This window comes from Panthera leo, chromosome C1, assembly GCF_018350215.1.
Source record: "Panthera leo isolate Ple1 chromosome C1, P.leo_Ple1_pat1.1, whole genome shotgun sequence".
NCBI classification, from domain to species: Eukaryota; Metazoa; Chordata; class Mammalia; order Carnivora; family Felidae; genus Panthera; species Panthera leo.
This window is the reverse complement of record NC_056686.1, coordinates 8,464,250-8,478,331: the sequence shown is the minus strand read 5'-3', so window position 1 is coordinate 8,478,331 and position 14,082 is coordinate 8,464,250. Positions and strand designations below refer to the sequence as shown.

General features: G+C 58.2%; 2 protein-coding genes across 4 annotated transcripts; one reads left to right on the top strand and one right to left on the bottom strand.

The window, feature by feature from the left end:
* Positions 1 to 788: 788 nt before the first annotated feature.
* On the top strand, positions 789 to 6,128 carry MAD2L2 (mitotic arrest deficient 2 like 2). Its single transcript, XM_042951859.1, has 9 exons — positions 789 to 883; positions 1,332 to 1,383; positions 1,479 to 1,597; positions 2,589 to 2,660; positions 3,223 to 3,323; positions 4,423 to 4,517; positions 4,846 to 4,919; positions 5,448 to 5,540; positions 5,782 to 6,128. Exons 2-9 carry the CDS (start codon positions 1,344 to 1,346, stop codon positions 5,821 to 5,823), a joined length of 636 nt encoding a protein of 211 aa, XP_042807793.1. The 5' UTR covers positions 789 to 883; positions 1,332 to 1,343; the 3' UTR covers positions 5,824 to 6,128.
* A 120-nt stretch (positions 6,129 to 6,248) lies between these two features.
* FBXO6 (F-box protein 6) lies at positions 6,249 to 13,622 on the bottom strand. 3 transcript variants are annotated; one of them, XM_042951858.1, is made up of 6 exons: positions 13,470 to 13,622; positions 10,502 to 10,797; positions 8,468 to 8,594; positions 7,948 to 8,043; positions 6,949 to 7,084; positions 6,249 to 6,696 (listed from the first exon to the last, which is right to left on the bottom strand). In XM_042951858.1, the coding sequence occupies exons 2-6, from the start codon at positions 10,764 to 10,766 to the stop codon at positions 6,508 to 6,510; spliced, it is 813 nt and encodes a 270-aa protein (XP_042807792.1). In that variant the 5' UTR covers positions 10,767 to 10,797; positions 13,470 to 13,622; the 3' UTR covers positions 6,249 to 6,507. The 3 variants fall into 3 exon arrangements, with proteins under 3 accessions (XP_042807792.1, XP_042807790.1, XP_042807791.1); XM_042951856.1 differs by lacking the exon at positions 13,470 to 13,622 and adding an exon at positions 13,168 to 13,296; XM_042951857.1 differs by lacking the exon at positions 13,470 to 13,622 and adding an exon at positions 12,002 to 12,824.
* Between the last annotated feature and the right edge of the window lie 460 nt (positions 13,623 to 14,082).

Here is a 14,082-nt window from a genome sequence, read left to right as displayed (position 1 = left end):
ATTATTTTAATGTTAATATTATTATCTCCCAGGGGGCCTCTCAGAGGTTCCAGAGGCCATGTCTCTAGGGGATTCCAGAACCGTAAAATGTAGTGGGCAAAGACAACTCCGCGCGTCCCCTCCCTCAATAGATGTGTGATTCGGGAAGGTTACTTCACCCTTCTGAACCTCGTTTGGCTCCTCTATAAAATGCGGACAATCACAGTAACTGTCTTACGGAACTGTTTTGAGGATTTAGTGGGATAATCCACAGGCACACTTAGCCCGGTGCCTGGCACACGGCTGGGTCCCTATAAAGGGCAGCTACCACTATGATGCCCGGGCCCGGGAGGTTTTATCTTCTTGGGAGGTAAACCCAAGCTGCATTTAGTTTCTGGGTGAGGGCGGGAGTGAGGACGTCCCCGCCCCGGAGCCGGCGGATTCGCTTTCGGTTGGGCAGCTGCGGTCCGGGGATGGTGACTCTGCAGTTAGCAGTAGATGTCGCTGTCTTAAGTCCCCAGCTGTACCCTCCACCTGTTCCTCACCAGCAACACCTATCCGCTCCCTCCCAACGCTTCCCAAAGCGAGACAAACGCCCTGGGGAGCAAAATACGTGGCGACCTGACGTGGAGGGCGAAGGGGTCTTTTCTCGCGCCGACCCCGAGCCTAAGGGAGGCGGTACCGGGCAGTCTCCGCGTCTCCCGCCTTGGGATCTCTGGCGGCGAGGCCGGGCCCCGCCCCCTCCCAGGCCCCGCCCCTCCGGCTGCCGCTCCCTCCCGCCTCCAGGTTGGCTGCGCGGGGAAGTGGGCGTGGCCGGAGGCGGTCGCTAGGACCTGCCGGAGCGCCGCGGAAGTCTCGGAGCCGAGTCCAGGCCGCTGGTTGAGCGGGAGGCGCGAGTGGTCGGGTCGGTGGTTCCCCGCACCGGGGGAGGGGAGAGGGGCGGGGTTCCCTCCGAGGAGGTTTCCGGCCAGGCGGAGGGCGGCGTCTTATTCCAGCCCGGTTTCGTTCTCAGCGTGTCCGGCTTTGCGCCCGCGGGCCTAGGCAACCCGCCGTTCCCTCTGCGGCCGTGCCCTTTTGCGAGCACAGCTCTGGCCTTTCCTACCGCACCCCCCCAACCCCCGCCCCCGAGACAGCAGGGCGGGGGGCCAGTAGACAGAGCTGATCGGGGCGCAGCTAATGTCCCCGAGCTATGACGCCAGCGTGGGAGGTCCCTTCTAGCTGCCCAGATTCTGTGTGAAGGGGGACGTCCTGCCCCGATTCCCCCAGACGGAGGGGAGAGGGGGTGGAGGCAAGCGCACCCTGCGGCAGTCTGATCCGTTAGAACCAGCCCCCCCTCCTGCCCCACCCTCTAGGTGGCGGTAAGGATGACCACACTCACGCGACAGGACCTCAACTTTGGTCAAGGTAGGGAGGCTGGACTTGCGGACCCAGGGTGGGGGGGCGAGGGAGGGCCTGGGCCGGCGGGCTTCCCAAGCTCACCGGCTTCAGCCCCTTCACAGTGGTGGCCGACGTCCTCTGCGAGTTCCTGGAGGTGGCCGTGCACCTCATCCTCTACGTGCGCGAGGTCTACCCGGTGGGCATCTTCCAGAAGCGTAAGAAGTACAACGTGCCTGTCCAGGTGAGCCCCCACCTCTGGTCATCCCCGAACTTCAAGGTGGGTAGAGGTTGGATTTTTGAACTCTTCCTCCGCTTTCAGGCTGAGCTCCCTCACTCCCCAGCGGCCTGGCCTTGCCGTTCAGTTCCCAGCCACAACTGCAGGGACTTTTCTTTCCATCCCTCTGAACTGGGAGTTCCCCTTGCCCCAAGTTAGGGACCAGACTCTCGGGTTAGAGTTGCCCCTGGGGCATGGTTGTATTTTAAAGAGCTCCTGGGACTGGCGAATGATTGGTTTGGGGAGGGGATCCCTGTAAACCTCAGGTATCCCTGCTCTCTGCCCTCATTGTAAGGGGTTGTTTTAGGTTAAAAGGCAGACAAAAGCAGTAAACAAATGCTACCCTGTCCCCAGTCTGTAGAAGTGCCGGCCCTTAGAAGGCACTCAGTAAACATTAGAATAAATGAATGACCCAATACTGAAACGTGGTGGGAGATTGAAGGATATACGAGGAAAAGGAAAAAGAATGGCATTTACTGTGCACCCTCTGTGTTGTACGGGATTATCTCACTACTCATCATTTTTTCTTTGCGAGACCTTTCACAGATGAAGTAATTAAAGCTCAGAGAAGTTAAGTGATTTACCTGAGGCCACATAGCTCTTAGTCCCAGATTCTCAATTTTTGAAAATTGATTAAAATTTTGGATCCCTTCTCTGGGAAAAATGCCTGTATGCCCAAATACACACAATTTAGGGACTTCTCAGCCTCTAGAGGAGCCCGCAGACCCCACTTTAGAAACCCCTGATGCTATATTAAGTGCTAATGTTGAGACTGAATTCTTCTACGTTCTGTGTGGATAATTCGCAGTTCTCAGCCCCATGATGGGAAGTCAGTCTCTTGGGTAGGGAGCCCTAGGGAGTTGCTGGCCTCTCTCCCTGGGCTCCTGGAGGTAGGGGTGTTGGGTGGTTTCCCCACTGGTGCTTTGGGCCTCACCAGCCATCGTGCGGTTGTGTGCAGATGTCCTGCCACCCGGAGCTGAACCAGTATATCCAGGACACCCTGCAGTGTGTCAAGCCACTGCTGGAGAAGGTGAGGACACCAGGCTGCAGCCTACTTCATGCCCAGTCTGTTCCTCCAGGGCTCCAGGACAGGGTGATGCTGGGACCGTGCGGGGTCCCTATGACTCTATACCCCAAAGCATATCTCCTGTTCCCTGGAGACCACCCCTGCCCCAGGATAGACCTCAGGGCACGTGGGCCACATTCAGGGTATGCTGGGCCCGGGAGCCCTGTTTTGTGGAGTTGGTCAAGTGGAGCCTGCCCCAGAGGGTTCTGGGTTCTTCTCACTTCTGTTTCTCTCCCTGCCCCCAAGTTCTGTCTGGGCTTGCCCCCTGAGGGTTTCCTCCTTTTATCTTGTCCCGCTCTCTGAGATGTCCTGGAACCGCCATGGGGCCCGGACACTCTCTCCCCTCCCAGCCTGTACTGCTCATGTCAGCGATGCCTACTTGAAATTCTCAAAGCCCAGGAACCCTCAGCCTAGAAGCTGAGAAGGGCTGTGGGCGTGCCCTTGCCGTCCTTCCTTGGGCAGGGAGGGAGGTGGTGGTGGTGGGTGGGCTACCTGGTCCTGGACTAGGGGATTCCTGTCCTTGCAGAACGATGTCGAGAAAGTGGTGGTGGTAATTTTGGACAAAGAGCACCGCCCAGTGGAGAAATTCGTCTTTGAAATCACCCAGCCTCCGCTGCTGTCCATTAGGTAAGCCGCCTCTCCCCGGACTCTTAGCTAGCTGGCTGGCTGGTATGAGGTCCCTAGAAATCGCCCCCATACTCACCCCTTTAGGGCAGCCCCTGAATACCTCAGCTTGGCCTGTGTTCTGAGGTCCCTACTTGGCTGCACCAAGCCACCTCTCTCCCTTCCTGCCTTTTAGAACCCCTCTGAAAGCCCACCTCCTCCAGGAAGCTCGGTAAAGAGGAGAATGGCAAGGAACGCTATCCTAACGCGGCTGGCCGCCCTGTGGTCTTCATGTAACCTCTGTGAGGTCCACACTTGGCAAACCATCGCTTTGCTGAATGGCTATTCCCAACCTCCTTTTATGGACGGAGAAACCAAGGACCAGAGAGATGACATGAACCACTCAGGGTCACCCAAATGGTGGCAGAGCCGGGGCCAGACCCAGTTTTCTGACTTCCTAGTCGAGTGTCCAGCCCATAGTCAACCAGAAGTTGACCTTGGGCAAGCGTGTTGGCTGGTCAGCTGCTGGTTTCCTGGTGAGGTCAGGGCACTGTTATCTGTTCCCACTTGCTGTGTGGCCTCAGGCAAGCCCTTTCCCTTCCTGGCTTGGTGTCCTGGGGTATGAGGAGGCTTGGGCTGTGTCCTTGTTCTCAGACCTGGCTGCACATTAGAACCACCTGTGGGGGTTCACAGTGCCCCATTTGGACTTAGTTTGGGATGGGACTCAGCATGGGACTCAGCATTTTTTTTTTAAGTTTATTTATTTATTATTTTGAGAGAGAGAGAGAGAGAGGTGGAGGGGCAGAGAGAGAGGGAGAGAGAATCCCAAGCAGGCTCTGCACTGTCAGCGCGGAGCCCGGGGCGGGGCTCGAACTCACAAACCGCGAGATCCCGACTGGTTCCGACGCTTAAACCGAGTCACCCAGGTGCCACATTCGGCACTGGTTTTAAACTCTCCAGATGGTTTTAACTGCGTAGATAGGATAGGTGGCCAAGCCCTCCAAAGCCAACACGGTCAGAAGCAGAGAGGGCCCCTGGACCCCCAGGTCTGTTTCCAGGGTTGATTGCCTGCTGGTGGGAAGGGCCGCCAGTGTGACGGGAGCCCCTCCTTTTCTCCTTCCAGCTCAGATTCCCTGCTGTCTCATGTGGAGCAGCTGCTCCGAGCCTTCATCCTGAAGATCAGTGTGTGTGATGCTGTCCTGGACCACAACCCCCCAGGTGTGCTCGCCCCCACCCCACTGTCCTCGGGCCTTTCCATGGCTACCTTGGCTCGGGCTGCATTCTCCGGTCCCTACTTTGCTGTATCAAGCCACCTCTCTTCCTTCTTGCATTTTAGAACCTCTCTGAAAGTCCACCTCCTCCAGGAAGCTACCCTGATGGACTCCACCGGGGTTCAGTCTCCCTATTGACTGTGTCTTGTCTTAGCACTTGGTTTACACTCTTCTCCCCTCGGGGGGCTGCTGAGCCAGCCTGGGAGCGGGGAAGAGACTGTGCCCAGTGGCAGGCGTGACGTGGCCCAGCCTTGACCAGACTCTTGCTTCTTTAGGCTGTACCTTCACAGTCTTAGTGCACACGAGAGAAGCTGCTACCCGCAACATGGAGAAGATTCAGGTCATCAAGGTGAGAGGAGACCCGTCTGGTGGGCAGGGAGACAGCCGGGAGGCTTTGAAAGCAAGATGCCACGGTTCTGAGTGGGCCGGGGTGTTGCTGTTCGCGCACCCTCAACATCGTTGGTGGCGGTGCCTGGCACGCGGCAGGTTTTTGTCGTGTGTTAACTGTGTGGCCGAATGCTGGTCGTTACCCAGCCTGGGCACCCAGTACCGAGAGGAGGGTGGAGCCATGTCCTGGGGCTGCCAGCTCAGTGGTGGCTCTCAAGAGAGGGCGGGGGGGGGGGTGGTCTTCACCCGCCAGTTTCTGAAATGGTGTCTGGGGCTCATTTAATCACCTGGGTGCCCCGGCCAGCTCGGATCCACGGGCTCGGCCTCTCGGGTGGAGGAAGCCGGGAGTCCTCAATGCTGGTAGCTCCCTAGCGACTCTGGTGTTCCCTGAAGTCTGGGGACCCCGGCGCTGGAGAGGGAGTGGGTAGCAAAGTGAGGACAGGCCACGGCCCAGCCCCCTTCCACCCGCTTCCCTTGGTCCCCACCCTAGGACTTTCCCTGGATCCTGGCAGATGAGCAGGACGTCCACATGCATGATCCCCGGCTGATACCGCTAAAAACGATGACATCAGACATTTTAAAGGTGAGCTGCATGGGGACCCGGGGAGCTTTACAGACGGTACGCTGAGGCTAATGGCTCAAGGCTCGGAGGAGATGACCAGGGAGTGCCTGGCGTAAGGCTCCAAACTCCCTTTCCCTTAACCCGTGGCTGTGCCACACTGCCCCACCGCTGGCAGGGACCTGTCTGCCTGGGGCTTATGGGCCCTCCTGAGGACGTGCCCTGGCCGTGCTCCTGACCTTGGCGGTTTATTCCTGTCCACTAGATGCAGCTCTACGTGGAAGAGCGAGCTCACAAAAGCAGCTGAGGGTGTGATGCTCCGATCACGGATGTAACAACTATGGGACACTGGGGGCCCCCAGCCTAGGGCGGTGCTGAGGGACACCCCCTCCCCCCGATTCCAAGTGCTCTTATTGCCTCTGTGTATGGACCACCCACTCTCCGGCCCGGCGCCGCTCAGGTCTGGTTGCCTTCATGGAGGAATTTTCCCCAGGAGGGCAGGGAAGGATGCCGGGACCTTGATTTCTTGGCCTCCTGGGATGTGGCCGGCCAACACTGTCTGTCTGAAATACTGTGCTGTGAGTTGTTTCAATAAAGAGCCCCAAGGGCTGAGCTGGGCTGTCACTAACTGGAGAGGGACAGGAGCAGCCAAATTAACTTGGGAGGAGGGGCTGCTTCTCTCCCAAAGTGCCAGGGACACCCCCACCACCCGTAAACCCAACCCCAGGCTGGTTTTACGGAAAACATTTATTGTGAGAAAATGTCAGAGCAAATGACTGGGGGCTCCCACAAACTGGTGGGTTTCCCCAAGGTTGGAACTGGGGCAGGAGCTCCAGGGGCAGGGGCCCTCGCTGCCGGCTACACGCTCCGCCGGAGGAGACCTTTGGCAGTCAGTTGGCCCAGACAGAGGACGGATGAATGGCTATCAAATGACAGGCTGTCAGAAGGGCCTTCTGAGGTGAGGGAAGGAGGGCAGGCAGACAACCTTCTCCTACCCCTCTGTGGTCTCAGGCTGAGCTGTGCAGGGGGCCAGGTTCCTGGTCATCTTCGGGCTGATAACGATGCTGCTGTTGGTGACGCGGGGCCCATACCAGCCTGCCCAGAACTGGGTGTCCTTGCCCCCGTGCTGGAAGAGGATGTGGCGGACGCCCGGAGGGTAATCTGAGAAAGTGTAGGAGACCTGGGGGGTGGGGAGAGGAAGAAGTGATCGCCCGGACTGGGGAAGGGACGAGATGGGGTGACCACCCCGCTGGAGAGGGGAAGAGCCAGGTCCTGCAGGGGAGAGCCCCCCCCACCCCCACCCCCCAGCTGGACACCACGGGCTCCAGGCAGGAGAGCTGGGGCCTTCTGTGCCCTGAGGCTGACCCTTGTTTCTTTGCCCTCGTGGCCCTGAGAGAAGCAGGTGGTGAAGGGCAAGCAGGTGAGGCCTCACCTCCGTCCACTTGGCATTGTTCCATTGATCGATGGTCACGGGCGGGGGCTCGAAGGAGGCCAGGACGATGTAGTCGGCTGAGGCCAACTGTACGCGGAGGTGGTAGGTACAGCCACAGTCTGCTCTGGCGGCGAACCTGGGGGAGGGTGGGGCTCAGGACTGTGCACCCCAAGACAGAAGGTGGCCCTGGAGGTGGGGGAGGTGGCAGCCCCATAAACTGGAGCTCTGAGTTGGATTTCCCTGCTCTGCCCCTGAGGCCCCGCTGGTTTCACTGCTCCCTGGGCCCTACTGTGCCCTTGGGGCAGTGGAGCAAAGCAGCATCCCTTTTGGGTATCCTGTGCTGATGTCCCTTTAACACAGCAAAAGAGTCCTTACGGATCAAGGCCTGGGCTGCGGGAGCTGTGTCACCTGTACGTTATCATGGATCAGACTGGAGATGTGGTGGGAGATTTAAGGGGTGGCCTGTGTGACAGGGGCTGGTATGGAGCTCACCCTCTGGCTGTCCACCCCTCTGCAGCTTTGGATGCCCCTCCAGCCCCATCCGTGATGCTTTGAGTGGCGGCCTAGGGCCTGGCTGGAATTGGGGTCCTGCCCCTGCTGCTTTGGGCCAAGCCAGAGTCTTGCAGAGCTCTGGGTGCCGAGCAGGAGCCTGGGAAAGAGCTGAGGGGTGCACGGCGAAGGGGGAGGGGAGGCAGATAGGCGGGAGGCGTGGAGCAAAGTCCGGGGAGGGTGCGTCCTGGTGTCTCTGCTGCTTCAGTACTTGTTTGGTGACACTTTATCTGCGGGCCTCAGTCTCCCCATCTGTAAACTGGAATTAACACGTGCCGATGCAGGGTGGCAGGAGGGCCCAGAAGCACTGAATGAGCAAATGCCGGGTCCACCGGCTCTGGGGGCAGCCCCGACCCCAGGACACTGCCAGGCACAGACTGGGCACTGCCTATGGGTGTTCCCAGAAAGGAAAGAGGGGAGGACGCAGAGCGCGGCCCGAGCCCTGCTCACCAGTCCTTAACCACGATGTCAGGCCGAAACGTGTCTAGCAGCTCCTCCCCGTAGCCCTCGGCCTTGAGGTCCACCAGCTGGGACTTGAGGCACATCCTGTGGAGCATAAGGAAAGGTGGACATTTCCCGGGTGTGCGCCGTGGCCAGGACCCAGCAGTGTCCCCCGGCTGCTGTGGGACCGCGGCCACTGGCTGGTGCTGGCCTATGAGAAACACATGGGGGGAGGGGTCTGACCCACCTGTGCCTCGGTGGCATGTGACCCCAGTCCAAGGGTCCCAAAGAGGGCACCTTGGTGAACTCGTATTCCTAGATTAGGAACCAGAAGATACCTCTGACTTACCCTAATCACCGCCCCCCCCCCCCCGCCCCCCACCATGAATCCAGGCCGCTGAGGACTGTGATCTAGGCATCCACTTCCTCCAGCTGCAGAGAGAGGCCCTCGCTGAAGCTTGAGGTTTGGCAAAAGGTGTCCTGACCCCCTTCCCCCTCGACACTGCCGGCTCGGTGGTTTGTCCCTTACCCAAAAGATGTGACAAAGTACTTCTTGACTCTGGAGTCGGGAAAGTCCGTCCCGTGGTCTCCGGGGAGGCTCTCCACCTTCCAGCGGTCTCCGCCGTTGGAATCGATCTGCCAGGAGGTCATATCCTCTAGGAGAAACGGACCAAGGTCAGATTCCCCTGGGTAAGTGTACAGTTGGCCCTTCCCTCCTGCTGTCAGGAGGGAGGGAGGTATAAGGCTGGGCTTACTCAAGCTCCCATCTCAAGGCGAGCACCCCTCCAAAGTGCCTTTCCTCCAGCACATTCCCCCCTGTCCCCACCATGTGGGCTCTGATCCGGGACCCTCCCTGTCCCACCTTGTCCCTGACGGGCTCTACTTGTAGCATAAAGCTGGGAAAAATAGAGAGTATTACCAGAAATTCTAAACTAGCCTTTCCTTCCTTTCGTTCACACTGTTGCTGGAGGGCTCTGGGAAATACCCAAGTTTCAGTTCTCAAAACATGAAGTTATGAAGGGCCTGTGATGGTACTTCTGTTCTTAATGGCTAATGTCAGTTTGTCCCAACGTGGCCCACTGACTTGACTGACGTTTCCCCTGACACCCTAGCTATGTAACTGAGATCCAAGGGGGCCCGAGGACTGGTTTGTGGGTTTGGTGGCAGGTCATGGGAACCTTCTGGGCTAGCTCAGACCCCCCTCTGCCCAGGCCAGGAGGGATAACCATGAGGGTGGGCGTCCTCTGCATTGGTGGCATGTGGTGACCCCATACTCGTGATCCCCACCAGGTTGGCCTGGCAGGTTCCGGTCTCCCCGTTCAGACATTCCGACTGAGCTGAGAGGACCTTAAAAAAACAGCAGTGTTTCTCTACCAAGGCTTTCCAGAACAGTCACCAAGGGAGCTTTTCCAAATTGCTCTCTTCCTCCCTCTACTAGAAGCCCACACCTATTCCCTGGGTGCCCCGGGGCCCACCAGTAGAGAACCAGGGGAACAACACAGAAATCCAGCTGTGGGCCTGAGCCAGGCACAGGCTGCAGGCGGGCTCTGTGGAAGCTGTGTGAGCTGAGCCGGCAGCTCAGCTGGGTCGCTTCGGAGTGGAATCTGGGGCAGGCAGAGAGATTGGGTGTCTGGGCCACTGTCTGTGGGGCCTCAGAGAGGGGCCCGAGGGCCCTTATCAGTCAGGACCAGGCTCCAGCAACTGGGCAGTTCTGGATTTTCCGGTAGGACGCTCATCACGGGCCTAGCACTCCCCATCTATAAAATGGAGCCAACCTACTTATTCGGTCAACTCTCGGGATCCTTGTGAGGGTCAAGAGAGAAAACCGACGTGAAAGGGGTTCCGAGCGTACAAACTACGCCTCAGTCGATTGCTGCTGTAGCCCCAACAAGAAGCCCGGTGCCTGGGATGTGGTAGGTGTTCAATGAAGGGAAAAAACCACTGGCAGACATAAGAGAACATTAAGAGCTACGCAGGGGCCTCAAATTATGCAGTCACCTCTTGAAATCCTTATTTCCTTCATCTGGGTAATAGGGATAACAGGAGGATAATGACATTTGTGAAGACCTCAGTCCAGTGCCTGATGCAGAGGAAGCCCCTCCAGAAACGTTAGGCAGCTTAGACCGAACTCAAGAGAGGACGGTGAATGTGTAGTCTGTTCATTCAACAAACGTTTTCTGAGCACCTGCTATGTGAAGGCATCATTGCGGACACTGGGCGGAGAGGGGCAAGCAAGACCCATGAAGTCTGGACCTTGAAGTCTGTGGCAGAGGGGGAAAAAAAAAAAAACGACCAAGAGATAAATAAGGTAATTATAGGTAACGAAAGTGTCATCAAGGAACTGAACAGAGTGGATGTGATATAGATAGATGCGGGGCGGGAGGGGGTGGGGGCGCGGGCAGGTGTCTGAACTGAGACCTGAAGAATGAGGAATCAGGGGAGTGTGGGAGGGGTGTGAGAGAACGTTCCAGACAGTGTGGGAATCGTGAGGGTGAACAAGGCCTCCTGAGTGGCGGGAAAGGGGAGGGAACCGGCCTGGGGGCAGCCCCCCCCCCCGACCCACCTTCGGCACACGGATTGCGCAGGAGATTCCTGTGGAGGCTGCGTAGGAAGTAGAAGATCTTCCAGTCGGCCACAGGCTGGTCCCCGTCCTCGGTGATGAAGCCCTCACGCAGGCACTTGCGCTTCCAGAGGGTCACCAGGTCGATGAGGTCTCGCCAGAGGCTGCAGACCAGGCGGCAGCGCAGGAGCAGCTGGCGGGCGGGCACGTGCGTGAACACCTCCAGCAGGATGTTCTCGGGGAGCTCGTTGATGCTGACCGGGGCCATGGCTGGGGTGAGGCAGGGTGCACACACAGGCCTGTGGGGGGCAACACTGGTTACGAGCCCTGACCAAGCAGGTGGACCCCCTCGGATTCCCAGGGACCTCAGCCAGGGGCTCTTTTTTTTTTTTTTTTTTTAAATTTTTTTAACGTTTATTTATTTTTGAGAGAGAGAGTGTGAACGGGGGACGGGCAGAGAGAGAGGGAGACACAGAATCTGAAGCAGGCTCCAGGCTCCGGGCTGTCGGCACAGAGCCCAACGCGGGGCTTGGACTCAGGAGCTGAGCTGAGCTGTGAGATCATGACCTGAGCCGAAGTCAGAAGCTCAACCGATTGAGCCACCCGGGCTTTTGAAACGAGAGGGGTAGACGGCGCCTTTGAGCGTCCTTCCAGTACAGAGTAGGCTGTCAGAATACGGAGTGGTCACATGCTACGCACATTTTTAAAAAGAGTGTAGTAAACACATTAATAGAGACTTTAGGAGCTAATATTTAAAGGGGCCCTTCCCGCCCCCCCCCCCCATTAAAAAATAATTGCCTAACGGGGGCGCCTGGGTGGCTCAGTCGGCTTAGCATCCGACTTCCGCCGAGGTCATGATCTCACGGTTCGTGAGTTCGAGCCCCGCATCAGATGACTTGGAGCCCCACTTTGGGTGAGCACAAATCCTGCTTTGGGTGAGCCCCACTGCTCGCTCTCTCTCTCTCTCTCAAAAAAAAAAAAAAAAAAAAAAGTAACGGTGGACCTGGTGGCCTGGAAGACCTTGCCGAGGCCACGCTGTTGCCTGTGGGCTCTGAAGGAGTTTGTGGTGATGTTATTTTGGTGCTGGGAATTCACTATCTGTCTGGGGACGTAATAAAGATTTTATATTCCACGTCACAACTTCATTAAGCGGTGGGGCTAGTGCTGAGAAACCAACTTCCTCTCCCCAGATTGCTCACTTTGGCCTGGAAGCCAGATGTGCTGAAACACCCCAATGAGAAGCACCCCCCCCCCCCAACTCCATTCTGGTTAGGGCATCAGGCCAGAACCCACTTTGAAATGCTCAGAAACTGCAAAGCAGATCGAGGGAGCCTGAGCAAGCCTGCCTGGGTTTGAATCCTGGCCTGCAGTGGCTAGCGTGGGGAGCTGTAAAAGGAGCTAACAACTGTCCCAACCTCAGAAGGGCCAGGAGGACTGAGTTAGCACAAGCAAAGCACTTAGCATAGGGCGGGTAAAGAAGTGCTCCAGACCCCCATTACTTACACTTCTGTCGTTAACAGCAAAAACAGTCCAGCAGCTGTAGTTACTCGCCCCCAAGAACACCTTCCACCCTCTACACCTGAATTGCACAAGGGTTCTGGAAAATTCACAGTGTCACCCTGGCCTGAATCTTGCCTGCTTATCCAGATCTCTAAGGAGATCCCCTAGGAGGGGAGGGAAGGCCAGCCACTGTCACTCAGATGGGCCTCATCTGATTACAGGTGGGAGAAGGAGGAACTATTCTCCCACCCCCAGAGTTTCTGAGATTTCTCACTTTCCATAGCAGCCTACAGTCTTCCCAAAGCTACCGTCCCAGCAAAAACGAGGTGGGCGCATCATCTAGTTCCTGCCCAGAGAGGAGCGTTTCAGCAGGGCAGAGAACAAAAAAGTACTTGTACCTTGCACAATAATGCTAGGATGGGAAAAACTGCGTGTGGTTTTCCGATTTTTCAGAAGCAACTCTAAACGATTTTGAAAATACGACACCTGTCAATTTTTAAATGTTGGCAACTTCTAAAGGCACTGTCTAGGCCAAATAAAAGTCGCTGGGTCGGAGTTAGAGGAGACTTAGGTACGAATAGCTCCTCACCCAGGCGTCCAGAGTCTGGTCTCTGGCTCCGGTTGAACGTTATCACCCGCACCCGCTCCCTTAGTTTCTATACTTCAAGGGTCTCCGGCGAGGCCTGACTGGGGCAGGAGGCGAAGCCACCCCGGGGCACCCTGTGCTTCTCACGTCCCCAGCCCGAGTCGCGACCTTCTTAACACCCCCTCCAGGTACTGTTAGCATGCCAACTTCTCGAAAGCAGAAGCTGAGGCTTGGGAAAGTTTGGGGCCGGTCCCGGGCCCCCGCCGGCATGGTACTGCCGGGAGGTCCCAGATCGGCCCCGGGCAGGGTGTCGCTCCCAGGCGGCACGGCCCGGAGCCGGAGCCAGGACCGGGCGGCGCGGGATCCGGCCCGGCTCGTGACCAGACCTGGGCGACAGCGCCCCACGCTGCCCCTCCGCCTCGCGTCGCCCCCACCGCCGCCCCGCCCCCCGCCCCGCGGTCCCCGGAGTCCCCGCCCGCTCGAGACTGCGTCGCCGGCTCAGTTAATGCCCCGCCCCCAGCCCCTCCCTTCCCTTCCTCCTCTCCCCCCCTACCCCGGGGGGTCCCGGACACCCAAGCCCTACCCGCGCCTGTCCCACGCCCGTCCCCCGGGCTGGACTGCGACCTGGACGCGGGGCGGGACGCCCCGCCGGACCTGAGCTCCGGGTCTGCCTGGACCCTTCGCCCTCCGCTGCGCCGTCTGCTCTCGCCCCGCCCCGCCCTCGCGTCACGCGCCGCGCTCGGACCGCCCCCCTCGGGTCCCGGGGCCGCGCCCACCGCCTCGCCCCGCCCCACGCCGTCCGGCCCGACGCCCGCTCCTTCCGCAGCCAAGGGAAGGGAACCCTGGGGTCGTCGGTGCCTCCGCGGCGCTGCGGACCCTCCGGACCTCGGAGCCTTAAGCTCTCTTCTCCTCCAGGTGGTGGGCGGCCCGGCAGCCGGATCCCACGTCTTCCCTTTGCTTTCTCCTCCCTCAGGGAAGTCCGAGCTTTCTCCTAACCAAGCGTCCACCTGTGCGCGGGTCACCCTGAGACCTCTTTACCCGTTCCTTCCGGTATAGAGGGAGGTGGGGCTCGCCGCAGAGGGTGATTGCTGGAACTCTGGGCTGGAGCATGGCTTTCACCTTCACTAGGGAGTGGCTTCGCGTAGGCCTCAATCTACTCAAAAGTAAAAACCTCCCTGCGTTTATGTCGGGATTAAATTTATTAATTCCTTTCTTCATTCAACAAATAATTATCAAGCACCTACTTAAGGCAACCACAAAGGGTTGTGCAGGCTGTGCACTGCGCCAGGGTGCCTGGCCCAGGCCATCCTGTTAACTCGTCAGGGCTGCATCTCCCCTAAAGGGGTCTTTTACTAACTGGTTTACCATACTGCTAGTGAGTGGTGTCCCTGCCAAGGCTGAGGCCCTAATCTAGTTTGCTACTGAGATAAACAGTACATTAAGCACCAACTGTGTGCCGCATACTATTCTAAATGCTGGGGCTTCATCTAATGTCAGT

Coding starts and splice junctions, on each gene's coding strand:
- FBXO6 (XM_042951858.1), bottom strand. CDS start 10,766: ATGGCCCCGGTCAGCATCAACGAGCTCCCCGAGAACATCCTGCTGGAG. Junction 8,595..10,501: donor GCGCAATCCGTGTGCCGAAG/GTGGGTCGGGGG, acceptor CGTTTCTCCTAG/AGGATATGACCTCCTGGCAG. Junction 6,697..6,948: donor ACAATGCCAAGTGGACGGAG/GTGAGGCCTCAC, acceptor CCCACCCCCCAG/GTCTCCTACACTTTCTCAGA.
- MAD2L2 (XM_042951859.1), top strand. CDS start 1,344: ATGACCACACTCACGCGACAGGACCTCAACTTTGGTCAAG. Junction 1,384..1,478: donor GGACCTCAACTTTGGTCAAG/GTAGGGAGGCTG, acceptor GCCCCTTCACAG/TGGTGGCCGACGTCCTCTGC. Junction 4,518..4,845: donor CCTGGACCACAACCCCCCAG/GTGTGCTCGCCC, acceptor TTGCTTCTTTAG/GCTGTACCTTCACAGTCTTA.